We start from the raw sequence: 25893 nt of genomic DNA, 5'->3' as shown, positions 1-25893 counted from the left end.
TAAAGCAATTATTCAACACAAACATAATTTCAGGCATATGAAGTAATTTGGACTTTTGCTCGTTATCACATTGGCTAGCACATAAGTATACATTGGTTTAAAGTGCAGTATTGTTTTAAGTCGCTTTCACATGGTAGTCGTATGGGTGCATTTTAGAGTCCATATTACGGTTATGACACCTAAATATCTGGCAGTTCAGCTTAATGAAACCTAGATCACTTAAAAGGGTTGCCTGTACTGTATTTCCTGGCCTCTAGAACAGCAATAGCCCAATGTTGGAGGAAAACAACAGTCAGCATTGATCTAGTTCAAATCAAGCCTTCATGGATTATGGTTATCGAGAAATTGGCTACAATTCTTGCAGGAGCATACTGAGAGAACTTGATTCTGATGGTACCAATACTCCCTGACCATGCGGTAGTGGAACTCCTCCATTTGGGAGCTGCCTTCCTCTGTAATTCCTAGCCTAGAAGCTTCCCATTTTTTAACTCAGAATTCTTTAATGGGGTATATGAAAATTAGTTTTCTAAACTAGACAACCACTTTAACATGATTAACCCTTTCCAATCCAATTTGTATCCTGGTTTTCCTAGGGGGCTTACTCTTTTTCTGCCGTTATACAACAGCGCTTTATGCTGGCTAAAGCCAGTACTGCATGAGGTGACACGTTGGATAGACTCCAACAGCAGAAAGGCTGGCAATATACAGTAAGAGAACCCCAACGGACGTCTTCCAACGTCAGAGCTGTAAAGCCTTAAATCATAATGTCTTTAGATGTCAGACAGTGGATTGGAAAGGGTTAATACAAATAAATAATAATATACAAGTTTCATTTCAAGTGAACATAATGGGAAATATGAATTATCGCATTACATTACAATGTTATAAAAGCAACATATCCCATCCATCCACACACTAGCGCATATTTTCTAAATGGAAAAACTTTCTATTGTCTACTCAGCCACACATGGTGCATATATTTCCTATAATATATTCGCTTTGGGAATTTGCAAATGAGAGTTTATAAGCCGCTGGTGACCTAATAATAGGCTTCCCTACAGATTCTATCAGAATAGGAAACGGTATAATTCGTGATATTTACTCCATGGACACCAAACTGCTTTCCAGGGTATAACCAGCCTGAAATATGCATTTTTTAAGATGGGCTCATCTGCTTTTTTGTCTGATTTAATCTACTTGCTGGCCACTGCATTTTCCAGTTATTTGCTCTAAATTGCATCCAATGTACAATAAATGCCTATGATAAAAAGAGCTATTTTGGAATTTTTGCTCTTTTGTTACCAATGAAGGCTAGCTGTGGATGAATCCTTTGCATCCTGCCTGCCTGGCCCTTGACTCATCAATGATTTGTCATTTTTGTTGAGATGAAATTTATATAAAGGACATTTTTTATCCTTCATTATTAACTGATCTGTTCTTAAAATGTATCATATAACAATCTCTTCAATTCATCGGAGCACTTAAGAGGGAATGGATTATTTTTAGCTAATTAAAAGTATGCTCGGAAACTCATTTTTTTATAAGTTGTTTTTTTTTAATTTTCTGATTGCAACTTTTTCAATTCATTTTTACATGATTAGGAGGACATCTTACCTGAGCTGCGAAATTACAGAGATTTGCTTCACAACAGTCACCAAGAACTAAAAAACTAAAAAATCCACGTGGTTTTCCGCACAGAAATAAAAACACACCGCGTGTGCGGGCAAAAATCCGCACCTACCAAAGTTAGAACGTATCGGTGGAAATGGACGTGGTCATGCGGATTTTTTTTGCATGCACCTATGTGCACAAAAAAGCGCATCTATTAGAACCATTGGTTTCCTATGCGGTGTTCACATGTCCGTTTTTTACAAGCGCAAAACCTTTGCACCAGCAAAAGATAGGACATGCGTATACCAGCAAGGTCCGTGCTGCACGTAACATTTTGTGATGTTACAGGGAGTCCCTCTATCACTGAACACTGTGACAGCACTGTCACGGTGTTTAGTGATGAAAGAATCCCCTGCCACAGTTGTGGCAGAGAATCACGATGTTCTGCCATTGCTTTTAATAGGGCCGGCGCTGCTGCTGCTGCCCCGTTGAAAGCAATGGGATGCAGGCAACCCTTGCAGTGATTTTCAGGGGAAGGGCTTGAAATATAATCCCTTCCATGAAAATAAGCCCAAGCTGCTTGAAAAAATAAAAATAATATATAGATCACCTCTCCGGCACTGTCCAGCTCTGGCGCATCTTCTTCCTGGCACTCATCTGAAGCATTTTCTCCTGGCCGGCAATTTAAAAAACCCTTGCCTCCAGAAACCACTTCCTCTGATTGGCTACAGTGCTCAGCCAGTGAGAGACAGCGCTCAGTCATTCATTGAATTCAAAGTGGTCACCCAGCTTTCCCAGAAATACATATAAAAAGTGTGGAAACACCCATATAAAATGAAAACAGTTTGCCAGATGTTGATATCCAATTTTTCCTACAAGCTACAGTGGAAGGGAGAAACCTGTTAGGCCATGCCACCAAAATGACGGCCATTTTGAATTAAGCCATCTTGGATTCAATTTAAATTTTTCCAGTGAAAAGATAGGTGTGTGATATATCAAACTGACAAAAAATTCCAACAGAAAAACAACGGTGTGCTTCATTTTAATATTACTTTATTTACCATTGTGTTAGCACAGTGATTTGTCTTCGATACAGGCAATGTGAATGATGGCGTTATCTCAAGTAGAACGTGTTAAGATCATCCTCCATCAGGTTTTACAGCATCTGCAATTTGTAAGGATGCCATTCATGTATTGACAAAATTTGCTGTATGTGGACAAGGCTAACCCACATTCTTGAGATTCAAAATGGCCGTCATTTTGGTGACATGGTCTTACAGCTTGTATGCAAAATTAGATCAACCAAACTGTTTTTATTCTTTATGCGAGTTTCCACACTTTTGAGACACCCTGTATTTTTTAGAACTCTGCAACAGCTTGAGAGCAGCTTTAACAACTTGAGAGCAGTATATAACTCAGTCACTTACTGTACATGTGCCTGTGACTCTTGTGGTAAATTCTTTTTACTGTATATTCCTGCTATAAGCATACTGCCCCTCTTATTTATTCTCTCCATTGTCACACTGTATCCACTGTAACATACGAAAGGATCAAAGCTTCACGATTTTACTTTGATAGCACGAAAAGACTGCTTTCGGAAAGTACTGTACGCTTTCAGAGTGACAAGGGCCAAGCACACTGATATGCTTTTAACATTTCCACGAATCAAAGACTGTTTTTTTAAGGAATATATGTAGAATTTTAGATGTGCCAATGTGATACAGGGATCCTGCTACAATACAGTATGCAACCACAGTTGCAGATTTTTATTATTTCCTGCATGCAGATGCTATCGCATATGAATTTCTGAACTTTATATAATAAAACCTTACTATCTCATTAAAGCAGCTCTATCAGGATACGTACGTATGTAACCCTCTCTCAGGACAGATAAAGAAGAGAGGCCGGCTCCGGGAAATCTAGTTTTTTATTAATCCTGTATGTTCATGTAAAAAGCTCATAAAATGCTGCCAGGAATCATAAAGCCTGTGAGTCCTACTTCCCCTGCCCACACAGAATGATTGACTACTCTCCCAGTATTCCCATTTTTATAGAAAAAGCTGTCAATCACTATGTTTGAGTGGGGAAAGCAGGACTCACAGACTTGCTCTACGAAACAAATCATAGAAAACAACAAATTCTGAAGCTTTCTAAAATAAGCTGTCATGTGTTTGTAAATGAAGAACAGTGATATTTCTATCCACTATATGACTTGTATTCTACAAGTATCAACATGTTTAGCCTCTCAGACTCCATCCCTAATTGTCAGTTGTCTCTGGAATAAGCTTCAGAGTAGGTGGAGACTAGCTGCTATACTGCCTCATACACAGCACACATAGAGAAGAAGAAATCCTGCTCTCTTATGTCTCCATAGCACACCATCAAAAGCAGCAGCATAGTGGACACTATACAGGAGTACTGAGTAGTGGTAATGTGAATCTAGCGCTGGGGTAAGACAGTAAAACACTTACTAGAAGCATCAGCTACCACTCTGTGAGCCTGTGTGTCTCTCTCTCTCTCTCTCTGCAGACGCTCTTCTCCATCATCCTTCTTCCTTACACTCAAGATTTTTATAGGCAGCAGCTGTAAGCTGATCCCTAAGTGAAACTGTAGATGATATGGTGTAGAAAAAGGAGTGGAGCTACCTCAGTGAAGGTCATGTGCAGTGGTGGTGGTAGGTCCTTGTCCTAATTAGGTATCTCGATGGTGTAATGGCAATAAAGAGGTATATGCATGGGGTGCCAGGTGCAGCCAACCCAGGAAATGTTTAAACCATGGGTAGGCATATATATAATAGAACGGTATGGACCAAAAGGCTGGGAATAAGACGCAACCCTTTAATAGACACACATGTATGTTGTCATAAAAAAATGTTGTGGGGCATTTTCATTTATACATATGCCCAGCCCCCGTCCTGCTATTAATTAGTGTGCGTTCCCAGCAGTACTGAATAAGATGCGTTGCATTGCTTTGAAACATGTGTTTTTAAGCTGGTTCATCCAAATAAAAACGGAGAAATTTTAACAATTGTGTATGTTCATGTCAACTAAAGGGTTGCGCCTTATTCTCAGCCTTTTGGTTCATACCGTTCCCCTCAGTAAAACTGATAACCCATCTCATTTCTGCCTCACTGAAAACAGATTTCGTCAGTGTAGTGAGAGTGAGTGATCAGTGCAAGAGCCAGGGGAGGGAGAAGAAGAGTCTGATATAAGCCTCGGAAACCAGAGGCAGACTGGGCCAGGTGACTGGGGGGCATGTGCCCCCGGACCGGTCCCCCAGAGACTGACTGGATCTGATGGGCAGAGCAAGTGTCACCAGGGAATTTCGTCTATCAATACTATTTGTGCGCAAACCCGACTTCCTCCCCCTCGTTTCCTTCTTTCTGTGCTCAGAAGTGCCAAGTCAGAAACAGGAGGGGAGGAATTTAGATTTTGCTTTTGCATCAGAAATAGTGAAACAAGTAGTAGTGATAGACGGAACACCTGGGCAGCACCGAGTACTTTTTCTGTAGAGTGAAAATCCACATAAAAAACCATGTGAAAATCGGCACCAATGGTGCTTATTTTGAAGCAAATTTTGATGCAATCTGCTGTGCATCTGCGTCATAAACACACATCAAAACCCTCACCGTCATGGATGTTGCAGGGGATTTTGCTGCAGATATGTATACTGCAAATTTTGGTATGGATACGAACAAAAATATGCTATGGTGTGGCTTCTGCATTGGTGTGAAATCTGCAGCAAAATCTGAGTTACTCATTCGGGAAAAAAGGATTCATGCAGATTTTGTTGCGGAAAATCCACACCAAATCTGCTGTGTGTGAATGCACCCTATATAGTTGCATTGGCAGATAAGTATTTGAATTGCCGGTGATAGAGAAAAAAATCTCCCTCGTTCAGATGCTGCAACGCTCAGTACTGCTGAACGTATTTGCGCATACGGCATTGTATTTTCAGCCTCACTGGGGGTCATGGGACACGGTATGAGGCAAGTTTATTGATTGGGCACATTGTGAGGCATTTTTTTTTTGGAGTAAGCAGTCTAAATTTAAATGTTGGGGGAGCCCGGGGTGTCAGTGCCGAAGTGGTTCACGTTTGAGGTGTCGGGTAACTCGTCGGGCTGTATTATATGTGGCATTATTAACAGGCTGCATGGTGCACTACACTTATCAGTGGGACTGGTATCTTTTGTGTGCCTTACAAATGCAGCAAATTTTACCTTGATTGTGATAGCATGGCACAGAAAGTTAGTTTATTTTAACACATTAAAAAACTATTTTTCTCTTATCTTAAGACCCAATATAAAACCCATTATAAAGTCACTCTGAAACGCGGATCTTTTGCTGGCTTTTAACCCTTTCCAATCCACTGTCTGACGTCTAAAGACATTTTGATTGAAGGCTGTGCAGCTCTGATGTTGAAAGAGGTCCAGCAGGGTATTCTTACTGTATATTACTGGCCGCTCTGTTGTCGGGGGCCTCTCCAGCATGTCCCATACCGCAGTATGGTCTCTAGCCAGCAGATGGCGCCATTGTATAATGTCAGAAAGAGAAAGCCCACTAGGAACCCCTGAATCCAAAATTGGATTGCAAAGGGTTAATTCACAAAATATAAGAGAAGTTGGATATTTCACCCTGTTTTCTTACGACTTTCATTGGAAAGTTGCATAAATGTACCAGTTTTTTTGTTTCCACATATCCATTTTTATAAAGGAAGCTAACCCAGAGATCAGATGATCATGGGGGTTCTAGATTCTTAGACCAGAAGTTTTGGCCAGAATGGATGATCATGTAATACATACGTAGTTGGAGTTGCTTTTTTGTTAATGGCTCTCTGCTCTGGCTCATAGAGGAGGTCCTGGGCTTTCATACGCCCCAATAGTGCATATGGAAAGGTGTAGTTTTCGTAAGACAACCATTTTAAAGGAATTTTTTAAATCTGCTGTAGGCATATAGGCCATTTTATTTTAATAAGCCTTTCTTGCAGCCACTGCCTGTTTCTTAATAGACTCTAAAAAAATCTGTTTTTCTATTGAAAAGAGGCTTGGATGCCAAATGAGAGATAATAGCATTACTAATAAAATAAAATCTTAGAGGTATGTGTTTTAATGCCTTGTATCAGATTTTACAATATGCCTTATGAGATCATTAATTTCCTTTCCACCCATATAACCGTAATTTTCGATGTTTAAGCTGGTGAAGCACCGTAGATTGCCAAGATCTTATAAAATATGTAATGGGTTTTCATGTCTTAAGTAACACATTGAACAAGCAGAACTGTTTACACACTAATCCCAGGCCTTATATAGTGGAGTTTTAACTGGCGAGTCGATAAATACCTCCATACAGACTTACAGACAGCAGACTTTAAACTTAATCTCGTAAATTTTAGCCTCAGATGTCAAAGCCATTTGACCGTGTTGGCCCAATTTCCTTGTGTGTAACATATGCATGGTGGTTGCTGATGTACAGTATTATATACTATCTCTCAGAGATAATTACCTCTTTGGGGATCCAGCTGGCTTAAACGCTAGCAGACTGTGCTTTGGCTTTCAAATGTCATTAAATTGTTTCTCATGGATTGCTACTCCTTAACAGACTTTCGAGCTTGAAGCATACAATATAAAGATGTCTCATAGATATTGGTATTTCCTGGCTGCCTCAAAGTTGAACTGCCAACTTATTAAGTCACACTGGCGGCTGCCACGTTCGAATACGAACCACCCAATTTGTTACTTCCAGTAAAAATGTTTTACTGTCATATGAAATGAGTTATAATCTGTGGAAAATGGCTTTCCAAACCTTCGTTTAGGGGACTGTGTGGAGCCAATAAATACTTGAAAGTCTTCATTAATCTATCGCGCTGGAGGAATGATTGTTTATTATTGAGGGAGATGGCTAAAGATTTAGAGAATTATTGTAGCCCACGCTCTTATAGTATAGTTTACCTTGCTGGAAATTCTCTATTTGCAAAGGGTATTGAAATTTTTGGTTTGTACAGGTGCTTTTGCAGGGACGGAGATTAGATATGATCTAGAGAGGCATAAAGTTAAGCCAAACAATGAAAAAAAAAATCAGTAGGATGCCAGAAAGCTACAGTAAGGCTTCCTTCACATTGCGGGAATTCACAAAAGGCATCTGCGCCAGAATTCGTGGGTAAAGAAAGTTGCAAATTTTGTACAAGTCATAATGGTTCAAATATTTGCAACTTTTTGGCCTTTTTTCTGCAATCCTCACAACTTGTAAAAAAAAAAAAAGTGGGTGCTCCTTAGTAGGAGTGGCTGACATCCACAGCCCTTTCAATTTAATATAATTTCTGCCAGAAACTAGTAAAATATTATAGCGAAAATCTACATCAGCTCATTGCTGGCATAGATTTCTGGTGGTGCCGTACAGAGGGCCCAAGATGCAAAAAATGTGCCAATAGTCTCATGTCTCTTACATACTTTTCATACATACATTATCCAATACATTTGGCACATCTTACTCCAGCAGTTCTTCCGTAAGACTAGATAAGTGTGCCCCATAATTTTTTTCTATGCCACGAAAATCCCATGCAAATTTTTTAATGATGCCCCCATTTTTATTGGCATTATTTTTGGGTGACTTTTGCGGTGACACAAGGAGTTTTTTGGGGCACTTTTTTGTCCTATAGGTAAGGTAAAGTTCCCTGGTGCAAGCACCGGATCATAACTGACTCCCAGGGTGATGTCACATCATGGCGTTTTCTTGGCAGACTGTTTTTGTGGGGTGGTTTGCCGTTGCCTTCCTCTGTCATCTTTACCCCCAGCAAGCTGGGTACTCATTTTACCGATCTCAGAAGGATGGGAGTCCACCTTGAGTCGGCTACCGGACCCATTTAGCATATTTCCTATACAGATGCCCATAGGAAAATACTTTAAAAAATCCATACCTAAAGCATGCTGAAATTTTGAAAAACCCTCATGAACCTGAAAAAAACACTAACAATGACAAAAACTGCCATAAAAACACACAATATATGTATTTTGATGCATAACTTTCTATTGACCTACAGCTAACGTATGGCATTTTCTTGCTGCAAAAAATTGCATTACAAAAGTCACCAGTCCAGCATGCGGCATCTCTAGAAAACAAAAAGTGTAGCATCAGCCTATAAATTAGATCACTTACTTCATTTTTGATACAGTGGAGCTGCAAGAAAAATGAACACGACACAACAGCTCTCAGCAGCAGAAACACAACTTGGACAACATTTGCAAAATCCTTCTCTGTTTGCTGCCCGAGATCACCGACCTGATAAAACAGCTTCCAATTTTTTGCTCCCTAATGTTTTTACCTATTTTGTTTCTTTCTATTTTTTATGAATTTGGGTAATTTTTTGTCTGATGTCTAACAATTTGAAGAATTCTCTTGTAGAGTATAGAGAACGTCCTCTGAACAGGTCAGTATATGCACAGAAATAACTTGAGGCTCCCCTCAGCCCATGTAAGATCGCATATCAGGACCCGTCCCCTAAATATAACATGCCATTGTCCTTACATTGTAAAAGCTCTATAAACCTGAGGATTTGTTCTTTAAAGCCTCCTGCACACGGGCTGATTTGCATTGTGAAATCCGGAGCGGGATTCCACCTCCGGATTCTGCAGCAAACTGCGCTCATAGCATGCTATGGCAGTATGCGATTTCTTGCCCACAAGCAGAAATCATTAGCGAATTTCCACTCGCGGGGGAGAAATCACAGCATGCTGCAATTCTTTGCGAGTACACACGACCGGCTTCCATTGAAGTAAATGGAAGCTGTCTGTCCTGCAACCATTCTGCAATCAACATTGCAAAATGGTTGTGGCAGACGCGTCATCGCCATAGTTCCTTTATAAGTCTGTAGTTCTCTTTTGTAGTGGAGGAGCTTTTGGCCCCCCTTGGGCACCAGGGCCTAGACACCCTCTACACCCCCTATAATTACTCCCTTGAGTACAAACACAGAATGGGATGGTCACTCAGAGGGAAAGAGAAGTGGTAACAAGGTAAAATGAACCACTACTGCAAAATTTGGAGAGTGACATGGGGAAAACAAATCTTCCACATTGGCACAAATAAACTGCAATAGTAAGGGGTATTCTGGGCACAGATTAACATTTTAAAATCTAATCTACATAATCACAATAAGTTATTTTGTATTATGTTCATTGTACCTGGTTTAGCTTCATTTTCTATCTACGTCACATAAAAATATCTGTACTTCCTTGTTTGCATTTTCTACTTCCTCTCCTGTCCATAGACTTCAACTTCCGTCTGTGAGCAGTGCAGGATGGGAGGAAAGGAATGGGCAGGAGAGGAAATACTGCACTGTATTACTCATGTGCAGTTCAGAGTGCTGGAATCTCCTGTCTGTCTCCTTCAACAGGTTGTCTCTGGCAGTCTGAGAAGGAGGTTGGTGCTAGTAAGTTGCAGGTCCTGCGAGCTGTGGGCGGGGCTAAAGTGCTGGTCGGTAATCAAGCTCTATGCATGCTGGGAGTTGTAGTATCAGCTTGTTGTTGCACTTACTGCGGAAGTGATGCATGTAAAAACAGCAACAGATCGGCGGCTACATGAGATGAAGAAGAGGGTTGGGAACGGCAAATAAAAGATACAGGTTGCCGCTACCTAGCCGCATCTCCTAGATTTCAGCATTTTCAGAACTTTTGCATTTTGTGCCCGGAAACCCCTTTAATGGTATTTGGAGAACGGGATGTTATTTTTTCATAAGACATGTAATGCAGAAGAACTTTTTAACTTTAGCCATACTGTGATGATGGCCTTCCTTATTTGCATGTAGATGACACCGAGCCCAGCGATGCAAGAAATGCTGAATGTAAGTTATCAAAAAGCAAAACTGTATTAGCAATTTGACTATTTCTGGCTTCCACCTAAGGAGACTATACTTACAATACTAGAGAAAAGCAATTTGCATAAGGCATTGGCAAGCAAGCCTAATCTTCCGTACACAAAGTAATGCTTATCTATTATGAAGGGAGCTAGCACTACAAAGAAACATGAGTGTGAGACAAGAGGACAGAGTGACAAGAGATGGGCTGTTCTCTAGCTGTCTCAATGATAAAGTATGTTATAATACAGGAAGACATGGGAGCATTCATCCATATAACCTTCACATGACTTTGTCTCTGCATGGGCAAGTTTAAAGCAATGGGTATAAAGTTACTAAAACAATGTAGAGTGAAGGTGCAGGGGAAATAAAGTATATAGGTTATCCAGGCTCATACATAACACTTTCCTGCTCATGGCAAATTGGAATACCGGTCATCTTTAGCCCAAAGTAATAATGAGTAACTGAGATAAGCTCCGTGTGCCGCTTGTATACGTTACACATATGGTACAGGCTTTGCATGATACGCCAACAATTTAAACTGGGGAATCCCTTACATTAAACTGCCTAGTCCTGATTATAAACGGTGTGGATACTGTGATTAACTGAATATCCTACCGTAAAGACTCAACGCTTCCTCTTTGCCCAGCACTGTAATAGCGATGACACTAAGCCGGCTAAAATTATTTAATCGATATTCCATATAAAAGTGGGAAGAGTGAAGTTTTTTATTTAGACATTAACCATCTAGTCCTTGCCTATAAGAGAGAACCACTTACTCACTGCAACTTTAAGCCGTGGTCAGATGAGCGATTTTTTTTAGCGAGCCTATGTGCAAAAAAAAAAATTGCATCGATTAGAACCATTGGTTTCCTATGAAGTGGTCACATGTCCGTTTTTCTGAGGTGTAAAATACTCTCACCAGCAAAAGACAGGACATGCGTGCCCATATAATGTGCACCGGTAAGGTTTGTGCTGCATGTAAAGACATTGTTTGCTGTTACAGACGTGACAGAGAATGAGGAGACTTCCGTAGGGTTCCGTTAGTCCCCACAGGGAGTCCCCTCATAACTAAACACTGACAGCACTGTTACGGTGTTCAGTGATTAGAGGTCTTTAGCGAGGATGAAAGAATCCCCTGCCACAGCTGTCACAGAGGACCGTGATGCTATCCTATTGCGTTCAATGGGGCCAGCACTGCTGCCACCCAATTTAAAGCAATGGATGAAGGCAACCCCTGTAGTGATGATTTTTGGGGAGGGTGGCTTGAAATATTAAACCTAATCTGAAAATCATCCCTAGCTGTTAAAAAAAATAAAAATAAATCACCTAGAAGTGCTGTACAGCTCTTCTCTATGTCCGTCTTCATCTGTACTCTGGTAGCCGGGGATCGCAAAATCCCCTCCACCGAAAGCACTGCCTCTGATTGGCTAAGCACTGTGACCAATCACAGGCAGTGCTTAGCCATTCATCCCAAGCAATGGCATAGCATTGCAGTCCTCTGCCACAGTTGTGACAGTTGTGGCAGGGGATTCTTTCATGCCCGCTGGGAGTTCAGTGATGATGGGACCTTCGTTGAGCAGCTGCACTTCTGCAAGGACAGCTCCTCCAGTGAATGGGCATCTGAAACTTTGCTCGTTGAAGGCCTGCACACACTATTTTGGGCATATGTAAAAAAAAAAAGCACAAAGCTTTGGTCACGCACATTTCGCACATCCGTGGAACACATTTTTTTTGTGTACATAGTTGCGCAAAAAAGAAAAAAAAAACGCTCGTCTGACCGAGCCCTTATAATGCTTTCTCTGTCCCTTAGTCAGCCATCACTTGCATTCTGGGGAATGTGACCAGAATTACTTATAAAATATCAATATTACTTGAAGTGATCCCTTTACTAGGAGGAATATTTTGGGTACTAAGGAAGAGTAGATGTTGGAAAATGGGATGTCTTGGCACTCTACATGGCACCATCATGAAGATATAGACACTATTTAACCCCTTAAGAACCAAGCTGTTTTGTACCTTAATGACCAGACACTTCTTAGGGATTTTACCCATGTGGCGGTTTTACTGCCCTATTTTGTTTCCTTTAGCTACCAAAATTATTTTTACTGCCTTTTTTTCCTGTGACATACAGGGTGTGAGACAGTGACTGACAAAGTGCTGGAGGGCGGATACGTGCCACCGAGTGGCCTGGAAATTCTTAGTTAACGCTGTGGAGTCTGGTGTGTCTGTACATTATATGGACAGCCAATTGATTTCACTGACATATGTGCAATACTTCACTTCTATGGTGGCACTGCAGAAAAATGAAACACTGCCAGGTGCTCCCAAGATTGCAGCAGATTGTTGGGGACTCCCAAATGCAAACCACCTTGTGATAACCAGGCATTGCTCAAAGCCAACATTACCCCTAATAGAACTGTATTCTGTTATTACCCTGTTTCCCAGAAAATAAGACATACCCTGAAAATAAGACAGCATGATTTTCCAGAATTTTTGAGGATGCAAAATGATTTTTCAGGCTTTTTGAGGATGCTTGAAATATAAGCCCTACTCCAAAATTAAGCCCTGCTAACAGTTAATTAAAAAAGTCAATTTAGGGCTCAGTCAGATGGGCGTTTTTTCGCGTGATTTGCGCATGCGTATGCGTCCGGCGATTTTATAAAGCCATTGCTTTGCAATGGTATCGGACACATGAGTGCTTTTTACGCGCTCGTCCGATAAATTATAGAACAGAAATCGCAGATCGCACCTATCTGCGATTCCTGTTCTCTTCTCTATATGCGCTCAATGGGGCCAATGGCAGCAGCGCCGACCCCATTAAGAGCATATACTAGACAAATCATTCTTCTCTGCCACAGCTGTAACAGCTGTGGCAGAGAAGAACGATGTTTGCCCATTGAATTCAATGGAGCCGGTAATACAGCCGGCTCCATTGAAAGCCATTGGCTGCCGGCGAGCGCGAGATGAATTTTCGGGAAGGGCTTAAATATATAAGCCCTTCCCTGCAATTCATCCAGAAATGTGTAAAAAAAAAATATATACAGTATATATATATACTCACCTGGTCCCGGCAGATGGAGTATTCAGCAGCCGGGGATTTAAAATCCCCGCCTGCTGAATGAGCTGCCTCTGATTGGTCCCAGCCTGACCAATCAGAGGCAGCTCTCACTCACACCCATTCATGAATTCATGAATGGGTGTGAGTGAGAGCTGCCCCTGATTGGTCCCTGCGCTGAGCCAATCAGAGGCAGCTCTCACTCACACCCATTCATGAATTCATGAATGGGTGTGAGAGAGAGCTGCCTCTGATTGGTCAGGCTGTGACCAATCAGAGGCAGCTCATTCAGCAGGCGGAGATTTTAAATCCCCGGCTGCTGAATACTACAGAGAGCAGTTCAGGAGGACTGCCGCCGGTCGCGGCTGAACTCCGTCTGCCGTGACGAGGTGAGTATATTTATTTTTTTTGTTTTTACACATTTCTTGATGAATTTCAGGGAAGGGCTTATATATTTATACAATATATATATTTATATATATAAGGGCTTATATATTTATACAATGGAGCTGGCTGTATTGCCGGCTCCATTGAATTCAATGCGCTGGACAGCTCCGGCCCGTTTCTATTGAAACGCGGCTAGGAGCAGTATTTTCGGGTGATTTTTCGGCCCCGGTCACGCGATTTGCGGATGCGCATCCGTCATGCGATCCGCAAATCCCGGGAAAAAACGCCTGTGTGACTAAGGCCTTAAATAGTGTCCAGGCAGCTATACATGTAAAAAAGTTACATCTTTTTGAACAAAAATTAATATAAGACACTGTCTTATTTTCAGGGAAACACGGTAGGAATGTGCAGACATAGTCCTGTATTCTGCTGCAGGAGAGGAGTATAAACCTCCCACATGGAATTTCTTTTCCTCTCTTCTTCTTTGCCCTATGACATGTATCACTCCTGTTCTTAAAGAAAGCACTTAGGAAACATACGTATATAGGGAATCTTCAGTATGTTGTCTGAGTATATAACATCATATATATAGTGACGCCTTTATTAGCTAATTTAAAAAATTTAATTTTCAAGATTTCAGAGCTCAGAGGCTCCTTCTTCAGGCTCGTCAGATGAAGGGCTGAGAGATAAATCACAGTTTTTAAATGATGTTACATCAAAGTAAACCAGAGTCACAGAACTAAAGTTTGTGTATAAGATGAAAGGGGAAAAGATGATGACAGATCAGGCTGATGGGTGTGAAGTGTCCATATAATGAGTCATAAACCCAGGTGTAAAACTGAGTTCTTGTGTCAACAACCAGAAAGTTCTTATTAGTTTCAATTGGCAAATTTTTCTGTCTCTGTCGTTCTTAAGGGCTTAAACACACAGACGTGTTTTTCTCTCATGACAATCACGGACGCATACCGGGAAAAAACTAAACCACTGATGTCAATGGATTTCGGTGGTTTCATTTTCACTATCAGGATTCTCGTCCATTAATTGTGCGGCCGAGAAGAGATAGGACTTGCCCCATCTTTCCCCCATGTAGTACAGTATTAACTAAGTGCGGGAAAGATAGGGCAGGGCCTATCTTCCCACTATTTTTTTCAAACTCCTGCACTGTGGGGCAGAGTTTAAAGGCCAGCAAAGAAAAAAAAAACCTTTGTTCCTGCGCAACTATGCTCCGTACCAATGAATGTAGTTGTACAGCCATTTGAAATCACCCTTATGTATGTTGTGCACTTCAAGACAAACCATTCTTCCCATGTACTTTAGAATATGCTTAGTTAATTTGGTTCCCTGTTTTACTAACAGAAACCAAGTTTCATGCTGGTCTGTCTATCCTATTTTGAAGAGTTTAGATTTCTATTGGTACATGGGACAATATTAGGTCCAACATTTCACCAAACACTACTAAATACTTTTTTCACCAGTGTATTCACTGAAGAAAATGAAATGTCAGGTGAAATACAGAATTATAGAGTGAACTCTCCATTAAATGTCACTAGTCTAACCCAGTAGGAATCGCAGAGCCAGCTTAAAAAGATTAAAACAGACAAATCGCCAGATCCCAATGGTATACACCCCAAGGTTCTAAGGAAATAAAGTAATGTGATACACAGACCATTGTTTCTTATATAAAATAGCTCTATATAATGGGGTCTGTTCCATTGGATTGGCACATAGCAAATGTGGTGCCAATATTCAAAAACGGGTCAAATAGCAAACCTGGTAACTACAGACCAGTAAGTCTTACTTTTATTGTGAGTAACATGTTTGAAGGGTTTCTAAGAGATGCCATCCTGAAGTACCTCAAGGAAAATAGCTGTATAACTCCATATCAGCATGGGTTCATGAGCGGTCCCTCCTGTCAAAGCAACCTGATCAGCTTGTACAAGAAGGTAAGTTCCAGACTGGACCGGGAAGAGTCATTGAATCTTGTATATCTTGAGTTTTCCAAAGCGTTTGATACTGTGCCACATAAAAGGTTGGTATGTTAAATGAGAATGCTTGGTTTGGGTGAGAATGTGTGGGAGTGGGTAAGTAACTGGCTCAATGATAGTAAGCAGAGGGTGGTTATAAATGGTACATACTCTGATTGGGTCACCATTACTAGTGGGGTACCACAGGTGCAGTACTGTAGGGCTCACAGTTACTAGTGGGGTTTCAGAAGGGGGCAGTATTGTACAGGTCACTGTTACTAGGGGGGTATGTTGTTCAGCTGTGTAGATCTAAGATGGAGGACATCTTGTGTAAGAACCATCCCCCAATAGGTTAATCTAGTCTCTTATCTTCATATGAGACCAGCAGTAGCTTCAAAGAAGAAAGACACAAAGATTGGCATTAAAATAATTAAATTAGCAAATCCCAATGAGAGTGAATGGACAAGCAGGAAAAGGACCAAGAGAGAAGATTTAAGTCTGTTGTTAATTGTGTCATGTGGAGAACTCTTTATTGAAAATGTCTGTTAATATCCTTCTAACCCCTTCTTCTGGCTAAAGTGTTACATCATAAAGACTTCCTATGAAAATGACCTATCAGGACACAAAAAGTTGAAATGTATCTGAATGTCCCACCTTCATTTGTTTGAATACTATATAAACCTATTCCCGCCAAAATAAAAGCAGATGTCCTGTGGTATACACTTTAAAATTATGTGTCTTTCACTGGCTACTCCAAGCTCATACATTAATCATATCTAATATGGCACCCACAGTATATCAAACAATGCATTTTACGCTAACAGGTACCACATGGGGCAGTATTGGAGGGGTCACCGTTACTACTGGGGTACCACAAGGAGCAATACTGGGCCCTATTCTTTTTAATATATTTATTAATGACCTAGTAGAAGGATTGTGCAGTAATATATCAATATTTGCAGATGATACAAAACTATGCAAAGTAATTAACACAAGAGAGGACAGTATACAATTGCAAATGGATCTGGATATGTTGGGGGCAGAAAAGTGGCAAATGAGATTTAACACTGATAAATGTAGGGTTTTGCACATTGGCAGGAAAATACATGTCACCATTACACACTAAATGGGAGATCACTGGGAAACATTGACATGGAAAAGGATTTGTTTATTTTAATTAACTGTAAACTTCATTGTAGCAACCAGTGTCAGGCAGCTACTGCCAAGGCAAATATGATAATGGGTGCATCAAAAGAGGTCTAGGGGCACATGATGAGAACATTGTTCTTCCTCTTTATAAGTCACTGGTCAGATCACACATGGAATATTGTTGGCAGTTTTGGGCACCGGTACTCAAGGACGACATATCAGAGCTTGGCTGGGTACAAAGCCGAGCAACTAAAGTAATAAATGGAATCGGCGAAATACAATACCTAGAGAGGTTATCAAAATTGAGGTTATTTAATTAAGAAAAAAGACAGCTGAGTGACGACCTAATAACTATGTATAAATAAATCAGGGACAATACAGATATCTCTCCCATCATCTATTTATACTCAGGACAGTGGCTGTAACAAGGGGGTGCCCTCTGCATGTAGAGGAAAGAAAGCTTTTACACCAACATAGGAGGTTCTTTACTGTAAGAGCAGTGAGACTATGGAACTTTCTGCCTAACGACATGGTGATGGCAAACTCACTAAATGAGCACAAGAAGGGCCTGGACGCGTTTCTTGAGTGATACAATATTATATGTTACAGTCACTAATAACTTCAGAAGGGTCGGTGATTCGGGATTATTCTGATTGCCAGAGTTGGAGTCAGGAAGGAATTTTTTTTCTGTAAAATGAGGAAATTTGGCCTGTGCATCATTAGGGTTTTTGCCTTCCTCTGGATTAACACTGCAGGAGAATAGGCTGGACTGTTTTTTTTTCTCCAGCCTAAAATACTCATTTACATATAAGAACAACAGCACTATGAATTATTGCAATGTTTTCATGACTTGACCAAATCTAGGATGAGAAAGCGAGAACTGCTGAAGTTGTAACTGTTGTTTGGCAATTGAAAAATTGCTTTAAGATGAAGTCTATTAAGATGTTTGTAATGTTAAATCAGTGCTCTGAATAATTTATCGGATGGGGAAAATTCAATCTCCTGCCGAACACGGAGATGATGATAAAAACAGATGCATGTTTTATGTGCTTGGACACTTTAATATTTTTCCTACAAACTGATTTAAAAAGAAAAAAAAAAAGAGAAAAACATTTACATTTCTAGATGGTGATTTGACATTTATTATGAATATTGAATATTGCTAACTCAGCTCTTTTTCCTTGAGCTGCCCATCAGCTCCTAATAGGAATGTATATTTAAACACACACCCTTTAAGATTTAGTCTTAGAACAACATTCTCAACCTGTGCCATCCAGGATCAGTGCAGACTTGCTCCTCTGTCTGGTGGACAATACATTTCTTATTTAATATCATATATTTTTTATTGCAGAATTTGAATTCATCTTTCATGCAAGTATATTTGGTGCATAACTCAGTCGCCTTAACCTCATTTCTAACCCCTTAATGGCACTGGTTTTAGCCTGAAGAACCAGTATAATCATTTCCCCTTTTATGCTTAAGTGGTCATACGTTTTTGATTTTTTCATCAGTGTAGCTGTATGAAACCTTATATTTTGCAGGATATGTTTCAGTTTTTATAGGTACCAATTTCAGCTGCATATAATATATTCAATAACTTTTATTAATTTTTTTGCGAAGGAGCAATGGAAAAAGAAAAGCAAATTCCCCATTATATTTTGGAATTTATTTTTATGGTGTTCATTAGGTAGTATAAATATTATATAAACGTTATTCTATGGGTCATTATGGTTACGATAAAACCAAATTTATATAGGTTTTATTATATTTTACTACTTTTGCACAATATCAAGTTTTTTTTCTTACAAAAAGTTTTTTTTTGTCACACTACATTCCAAGCATTTGTTTTTCAGTTGACAAAGCTATTTGAGGCTTGTTTTTTAATAGGACAACTTTTTATTGATACCATTTTGAAGTATATATGGCTGTTTGATTACTCTTTATACCTGTTTTGGGGAAGCACTCTTTTTGGCATTGTTTTTTTTTATTTTCATTACATAATGAGCTGTGCTGGATAAATAATATAATATTTAATAATACAAATTGCTACATATTTGGTTATACTAATTTTGTTTTTTAAATATCTGAAGTACTACGTAAAGGAAAAAAATCCTTTTTTCTCTGTAAAGTACTGTATATACTCGAGTATAAGCCTAGTTTTTCAGCACATTTTTTTTGTGCTGAAAAAGCCCCCCTCGGCTTATACTTGAGTCAGGGAAGGCTTAAAAAAAAACCCTTCATACTCACCTCCTAGGCAGCATCTGTGTCTCCGGCGGCGGTGCAGCAGGCTGCTTGAATTTTCTCTGCATTCATCCCGGCCGTCCTTTTTGCTCGGCTCTGTAATCCCCCGCCGTCAGCGCTGTGTAAGTAAGAGCTGTGATTGGATCGTGCATCAGCCAATCACAGCTGGTGCTCAATCATTCACAGCCAATCAAGCTGCTTTAGAATTCTCCCCACTGTCATCTCCCTGCTTGGCTTTCAAATCCCCTGCCGTCAGTGCTGTGTAAGTAAGCGCTGTGATTGCATCGAGCACTAGCTGTGATTGGCTGGCGCTCAATCCAATCACAGCGCTTACTTACACAGTACTGACAGAGCCAAGCAGAGAGGATGGCGGGGGATGACAGCGGGGAGAATTAAAGCAGCTTGTCACACAGACGCCGGCTGGGAGATGAGTATGGAGGGTTTGTTTTTTTACCCAGTATATACTTGAGTATAGCTCAGCTTATACTCGAGTCAACAAGTTTTCCCAGTTTTTTTGTGGTGAAATTTATTGTCTCGGCTTATACTCGGGTCGGCTAATACTCGAGTATATATGGTAGTTACATGCTGTGGTCAGAAATAAGCACAGCATCCATGATATTACACTGCATAGAGGAGCGATTAGATGAACAAATATGCTCCCTGATTGATAATGTGGGGGTAATAACATGAAGAAAAGTCAGCTCAGCGATAAGTACAGGACATCCTGCAGCCAAATATGATGCCTCTCATACCAGAGCTTCCAAAAGGCCTTTTCCAGCAAAATGATGCTTGGCCACACACAGCAAGGGTGTCACAGGAATGCCTCCTCAACATTACCCCACTATAGTGGCCTGCCCGGTCACCACATTTATTGCCAACAGAACCTGCATGGGACCATATGGGATGCTAAGTTTGACAGCCTACAAGTTTGCATTACCTAGAAGCTCAATTGCAGCAAATGTGGACTAATATGTTGCAGGATACCTGTATGCATCCATGCCTGACCATATCACATCTTGCATCTAAGCTAGAGCAGTACAACAGGGCACTAGAGACGCAATGCCTGCCCGTATCACATCTTGCATCCAAGCTAGAGGGGGTAGAACAGGGTACTAGAGCCTCCATGCCTGCCCGTATAACATCTTGTATGCAAGCTAGAGGTGGTACAACAGGATACTAGAGCCTCCCCCCAAGGGGTCAGTTTTCCACGATAAATTATCCCTCTGCTCTGATATAACTGCATCCTCTGTAACTAGTATCACTAAGCAGTAATATACTTTTTGTTCAGTGTCATGAACTATAAGAGAATAAGAGTAATGATATGACCCAAAGCATTTATCTAACAGATGTTCAAGAAATTAAATTCTATTAACAATGAACTAGATGCTCTTACCAGGTACTGATGTTCCCAAAGCCACAAAGACGACTGCAGTAACAGAATCCTTCAAGCCGATAGTACAACCAAAATGAGAAGCTAAATCTCCAATGAATGCTGTCAGGAGACCAATCATTGTAATAGACACAATAAAACAGGCCCATCCATTCCAGTATTCCGTTGGTGGGACAAAGGCGAAAAGAACTTTCCAGAAGACGGTCAGAAAATGCATCACATAGTCGAAGCAAGAAGGCAGTTTTTCTTCTCCGCATTCATCATCATCATCGTCCTCCCCTACGGGAAAATGCAAAGAAATTATTCAAGATATTGTGCATTAATGGGTAGGATATAATTATGTTAACAAACAATTTGATACCATTAGATGTAATCTGTCCATAATACTTCGGAATCTTTCAAAAGTGATGGTGAAAGAACTCAGGTGTAGACAAATACACTTTACATATAAACTAATAATATTAACGTTTATAATAGGAATTACTTGTGAAACTTTTTGAAAGTAGAAGCAATCAATCAGCCGAGTTTTTCCAGTTCCATTTAATGTGAAGATTCTTTTTTGTAGCTTCTTCATTGAAATTAGCTAATATAATATTACAGTAGGAAAAAGTCCTTTACTCTCGCTCTTCACCACACATTGGCCTACTCTACCGTAGGTTGGGGCACCATTTACATATCAGAGACTAACAGACTATATCATGTGACTAGATTAGTAGTTTTACCATTTTATGGCCCCTTTATAAGGTTGACACCTTTTCCACTCAAAAATACCATCCACAATTGGGGTGTCACACATGCCAGTTTTGTGGCAAAAACCATCGACAAAAATACACCCAAAACATTAAATTGACATATGCACATACACTGTAACATAGTTAAAAAGGGAGTGTAGTGTTAAGCATTGCACTTTACACTAAGTGTGCGATTAGGGAGTTTTGGACAGACAATAATGTACTGTAACTTTGTCAATATCCTCCTCCTTTTCTCACCTCCGCTCTTGACTATGACCCTGACATTCCTAGGACTGGGCTACCTTCCGAAGAGGGAGCAGCCAACCCAAATAAGGAGTAAACTGACTGCACACAGTCTAATTGTAGAAAATTACTGGTACTCGCCAGTGCCAAGAAAAAATGTTGTCAACCTTGCAATGTTAATACGGGCTGAACTGGTGGTTTACTGGCCTGGTGGCAACCATCCAGCTCTATGGACTAGTTGAGATGGCGCATGAGACAATCTTTACAATAAAAAACTGTTGGGAGCAAGTAAGGTGAACTCAGGTTCAATTGGCAAGAGTGTTGTGTAGTATTACATATAGCATGTGTTTCTGGGAGCAGTTGAGTATAGCTATTGCATCCAATAGCATAGTGCTCTAATACATGCCCCTCAAATAAAATAAAAAACATACATATCCAAGCAGTGAAAGGTGTGGCAGGAAGAAACACGAACATGAAGTAGAAAAGATTATGAAAATCCAAACTTACTACACAGGGAGATGGTAAAATTCACTCAACCCCCCTACATTTGGGATGGATCATTAATAGAGATGAGCGAACGTACTCGTTTCGAGTACTTACGCACCCGAGTACCGCCATTTTCGAGTACTTCAGTACTCGGGTGAAAAGATTCGGGGGGCGCCGGGGGACGGGGAGAGGCGTGGCAGTGTGGGGGGTAGCATCGGGGAACAGGGGGGAGCCCTCTCTCTCTCCCTCTCCCCCCCACTCCCCACTGCTACCCCCCGTGCCGCCACGGTATTCGGGTGAAAAAGGGGCGTGGCCGAGCACGTTCGCTCATCTCTAATCATTAAATATCAATGATTCAGTAGATGCAACTGTAAAAGTTGCGTGAATATCTATTGCAACAGAAGGGAGATATTTGTCAAAATTAGAATATGCCCTACATATTGAAGGATTTTCTGAACTGTAGTTTCAGCTATGTAATCTATTTATTCGAGTGTCCTTGTGGATTAAAATAGGCAAGGTAAAGTCCCCTGGTACAAGCACCGAGTCATGACTGACTCCAAGGGGGACGAATGAAATAGCAAAATGATGGCAGCGATGGAAGATGCAAAAGAGTAAAAAATACAAAAAGACTTTATTCAAGCTTGAAAAAGACATGAATACATAAGTTGAAACGTCGCTGCTGTTGGTGACTTTTATGGAGGAATAAAGTCTTTCTATTTCTTACTCTTTTGCATCTTCCATTGCTGCCATAATTTTGCTATTTCATTCACCTATGGGTTGCAGTCCAAACCCTTTTTGTGGAGTGCATTGGCTATTCTTATTGAACTCTTGAGGTGTGTAGTTTCTCCACTGTTCTTTTGCTGCTGACCACTACTTTATTTTGGACATGACGCCTACGGGGACGTCACATTGTGACATTTTCTTGGCAGACTATTTTTGCTGGGTGGTTAGCCATTGCCTTCCCTAGTCATCTTTTACTCCCCAGCAAGCTGGGTACTTATTTTACTGACCAGGAAAGGATGAAAAAGCTGAGTCAAAGCTGAAACAAGCAGGAATTTAACCCACAACCTTCTGGTCATGAGCGAGAGCTTATGACTGCATTTCTGCTGCTGTAACACTCTGCACCACATATAAGGGGATAACTATTAATGCCTTTAAGGGAAAAAGCTAACGAACAACTGTGCAACATTGAAAATGATTCTTTAAAACACAGTGGGGCTAATTTACTAATATGGTCTAAGAGCTAGACAGTGCAAACTTAGACTAGACAGTGTTAAAATGCATCAGATTTATCATGCATTCAGCTCTGCTGAATAATAAATCTTGTGACTTTTAAGACTATCTAGTTCAAGTATAGATGACCTATTAGTTGGCCAAGTTTACACCAAAAATTGTGCCAAACTTTTAGCACAATTCATGACAATTTAGTGCAATTTTTGGCACAATTTAGACCATGCCTTTTCGTCTGACAAATCAGAAAACTGTCTTAAAACATCTAAAAACACATAGTAAATGTGGCACAAAGCATGTAGAGCAGTGTGGTGCGTTGTACGGCCTATTCTGTCCAGTGTGAAAGGTCTCTTAGTGCTTCACCTTATATTGATACTCCCTTGTGGGTCTATCTCCAGTTTATCATTTCTTTTGGAATGATCCGTCTGTATGTTTTAGCTAATTATATTTATTCATGGATGTAGGATTTGCATATATTTGCATATATTTATATTTTTATCTACACCTTTTTAATACTTTTGTTATTGATTTTAATGTAGATGTTTTTATATGATTTTCAATGGGTTTACTGTCCTCATTAATGTTTTGACATATTCTGGATCACCATAATTAATAGTGGCACATATCTTTTGTGATGTCCTTGTTTACTGTTTAGTTTGTAATGGCTGGAAGACTTGCATTAAAACACGTTGCACCAGTTTCTCTATCTTCCCTATGTAATAAATCAGTTTCCTGTCTGGCAACCAGAGATTCTACTTTGAAAAAATGGATATTGAATTCTGATGTCCCCTACAGGATATAGGGGGGTTGAGTAAGTTTCACCAACTTCTACGGAGTAAGTTTGGATTTTAATAATCTCATTCCCTTCAGTTTCATGTTTATTCCAGCTTTGAGCGCTTGGATATACAAGGTTTTTTGTTTTTCTGCACTACCAAGACGGCGGAGGTAATTTAGGATCTTTGGAGAGTACATGAAGTGCTCTTGCATTTTGAAAGTCCATCAGCTGGACAGGGTGTCCAATCTGAACCTGTTAATTCAAGGCTATAGGTGTGCCGGTTTGTCCTTGTCAGGCATTCCAGTCACACCGGGTGAGTCCACATTTTTTGTCTGCTATCTCTGGATATTGCATTTTGTTAACAGAGTGCTGTCCCGCTTTTAACCTTAGCCTTTCTCCAAAAATAAAAGAGTCTGTTAGGCTGCTTTCACATCTGCGGCGGGGATTCCGTTTTTCTGCTCCACTTAGGGAGCAGGAAAGGGGTATCCTCTGGCTGGACTGGTCTGTCTTATGACAGAGCCAAAAAGTGCTGAATGGACCCCATTGACTTCCGCTCAGCAAAAGAAGAAAAAGTGCTGCATGCATGACTATTTCTTCTGGTATTTTTGTTGGAATTGCTACTGAACCTACAACGCAGATGTGAAGACAGCCTTATTGGGTTAATTAATTTGCCAGTGTTGAGGTTCATTTGTGGAGAATTACAAAATTAGGTGACTTTTGTATTTTTATTTAGCTAAAGAAAAAGCGAATCAAGCAAAATAATTAACTCATATATTGCTATATTTCATTTGCCAGAGCTGTAGTAGAGGGGTAGCCCCAAGCAGGGATCTCTCCCTATGATGTCCATATGCCTTAATTACTGCCAGTATTTGAAGTTACAAGCTGCTGAGTTCTGCTCATTCCATGATTGTACTTCCTGTTCTGATTTCTATCACGCTCAGCTGTGTCAAAGGAGCCGTGTGGATCCAAATCACCATCCACATCAACATGCTAACTCATTTTCACTTATATGCCCACATTCATTTACTATGGAAAAGGACTAGAAGTAAAACAATGATAGCATTGATAATTCAGTATATTAAACCTGTTCACAGTTTCATTTACACTAAAAGACCTTTTATAGGCTACATATAGTCATTCTCCTTTAAAGAGCTTTATGGAAAACCCTATCAGCCCTCCTGCTATGTCTGCTTTAGTCAATAAATATATTCCTGATAACATTATAAATATGGAGCAGCTTTTTCTTAGAACTCTGTGTTCTAAGTCTTGAGAAAGGCTCTATAGGGGCCAAAACGCGTTGCACTGTACAAGATTTTAATTAGTTTCTTTGTGTTATGTTTGTTGCGTGATATGTGCATATTGTATCGGCACATAAGTGCGCTCGTTTGATGCTGTAAGCAATTAAACTTCCTTAAACCTCCCAAGTGGATCGTAGTTCTATAGGAGTGATTGCTGTTGCCGGTGTTAGGGGAGTCTTTGCTGGATCTTAAGATGTAAGTGTACAGACGTACTTATCATGCAAGTTTGTTATCTTTTTTTACTATATATATATATATATATATATATATATATATATATATATATATATCTTCTCACAGCAGTTTGTGGCTAGAAACTATCTTTCTTTACTGCCATTTAAGTGAGTGGGACTGAGCTGCAATATCAAGCACATCCATTACACACTCTTCTAGAGCTGTGCCTGGTGTGGACTGAAGTAATAGTTCTGCTGTCACTTCTATCAGCTGATCAGCAGGGATCCTGAGCAACAGACCCCCCCCCCCACC

General features: G+C 40.3%; 1 protein-coding gene across 2 annotated transcripts in view; it reads right to left on the bottom strand.

Moving 5' to 3' along the window:
• Positions 1 to 25893, bottom strand: part of SLC8A1 (solute carrier family 8 member A1) — a 333579-nt gene that overhangs the window by 2376 nt on the left and 305310 nt on the right. For both annotated transcript variants that reach the window (XM_066595820.1, XM_066595821.1), the window contains exon 7: positions 20648 to 20923. In XM_066595820.1, the coding sequence (XP_066451917.1) occupies positions 20648 to 20923 (276 nt within the window). The remainder of the gene's footprint in view (positions 1 to 20647; positions 20924 to 25893) is intronic.

Source organism: Eleutherodactylus coqui, chromosome 3, assembly GCF_035609145.1.
Source record: "Eleutherodactylus coqui strain aEleCoq1 chromosome 3, aEleCoq1.hap1, whole genome shotgun sequence".
In the NCBI taxonomy this organism is placed as follows: Eukaryota; Metazoa; Chordata; class Amphibia; order Anura; family Eleutherodactylidae; genus Eleutherodactylus; species Eleutherodactylus coqui.
The sequence above is the reverse complement of the archived record's forward strand: the minus strand, read 5'-3'. Positions and strand labels throughout refer to the sequence as shown.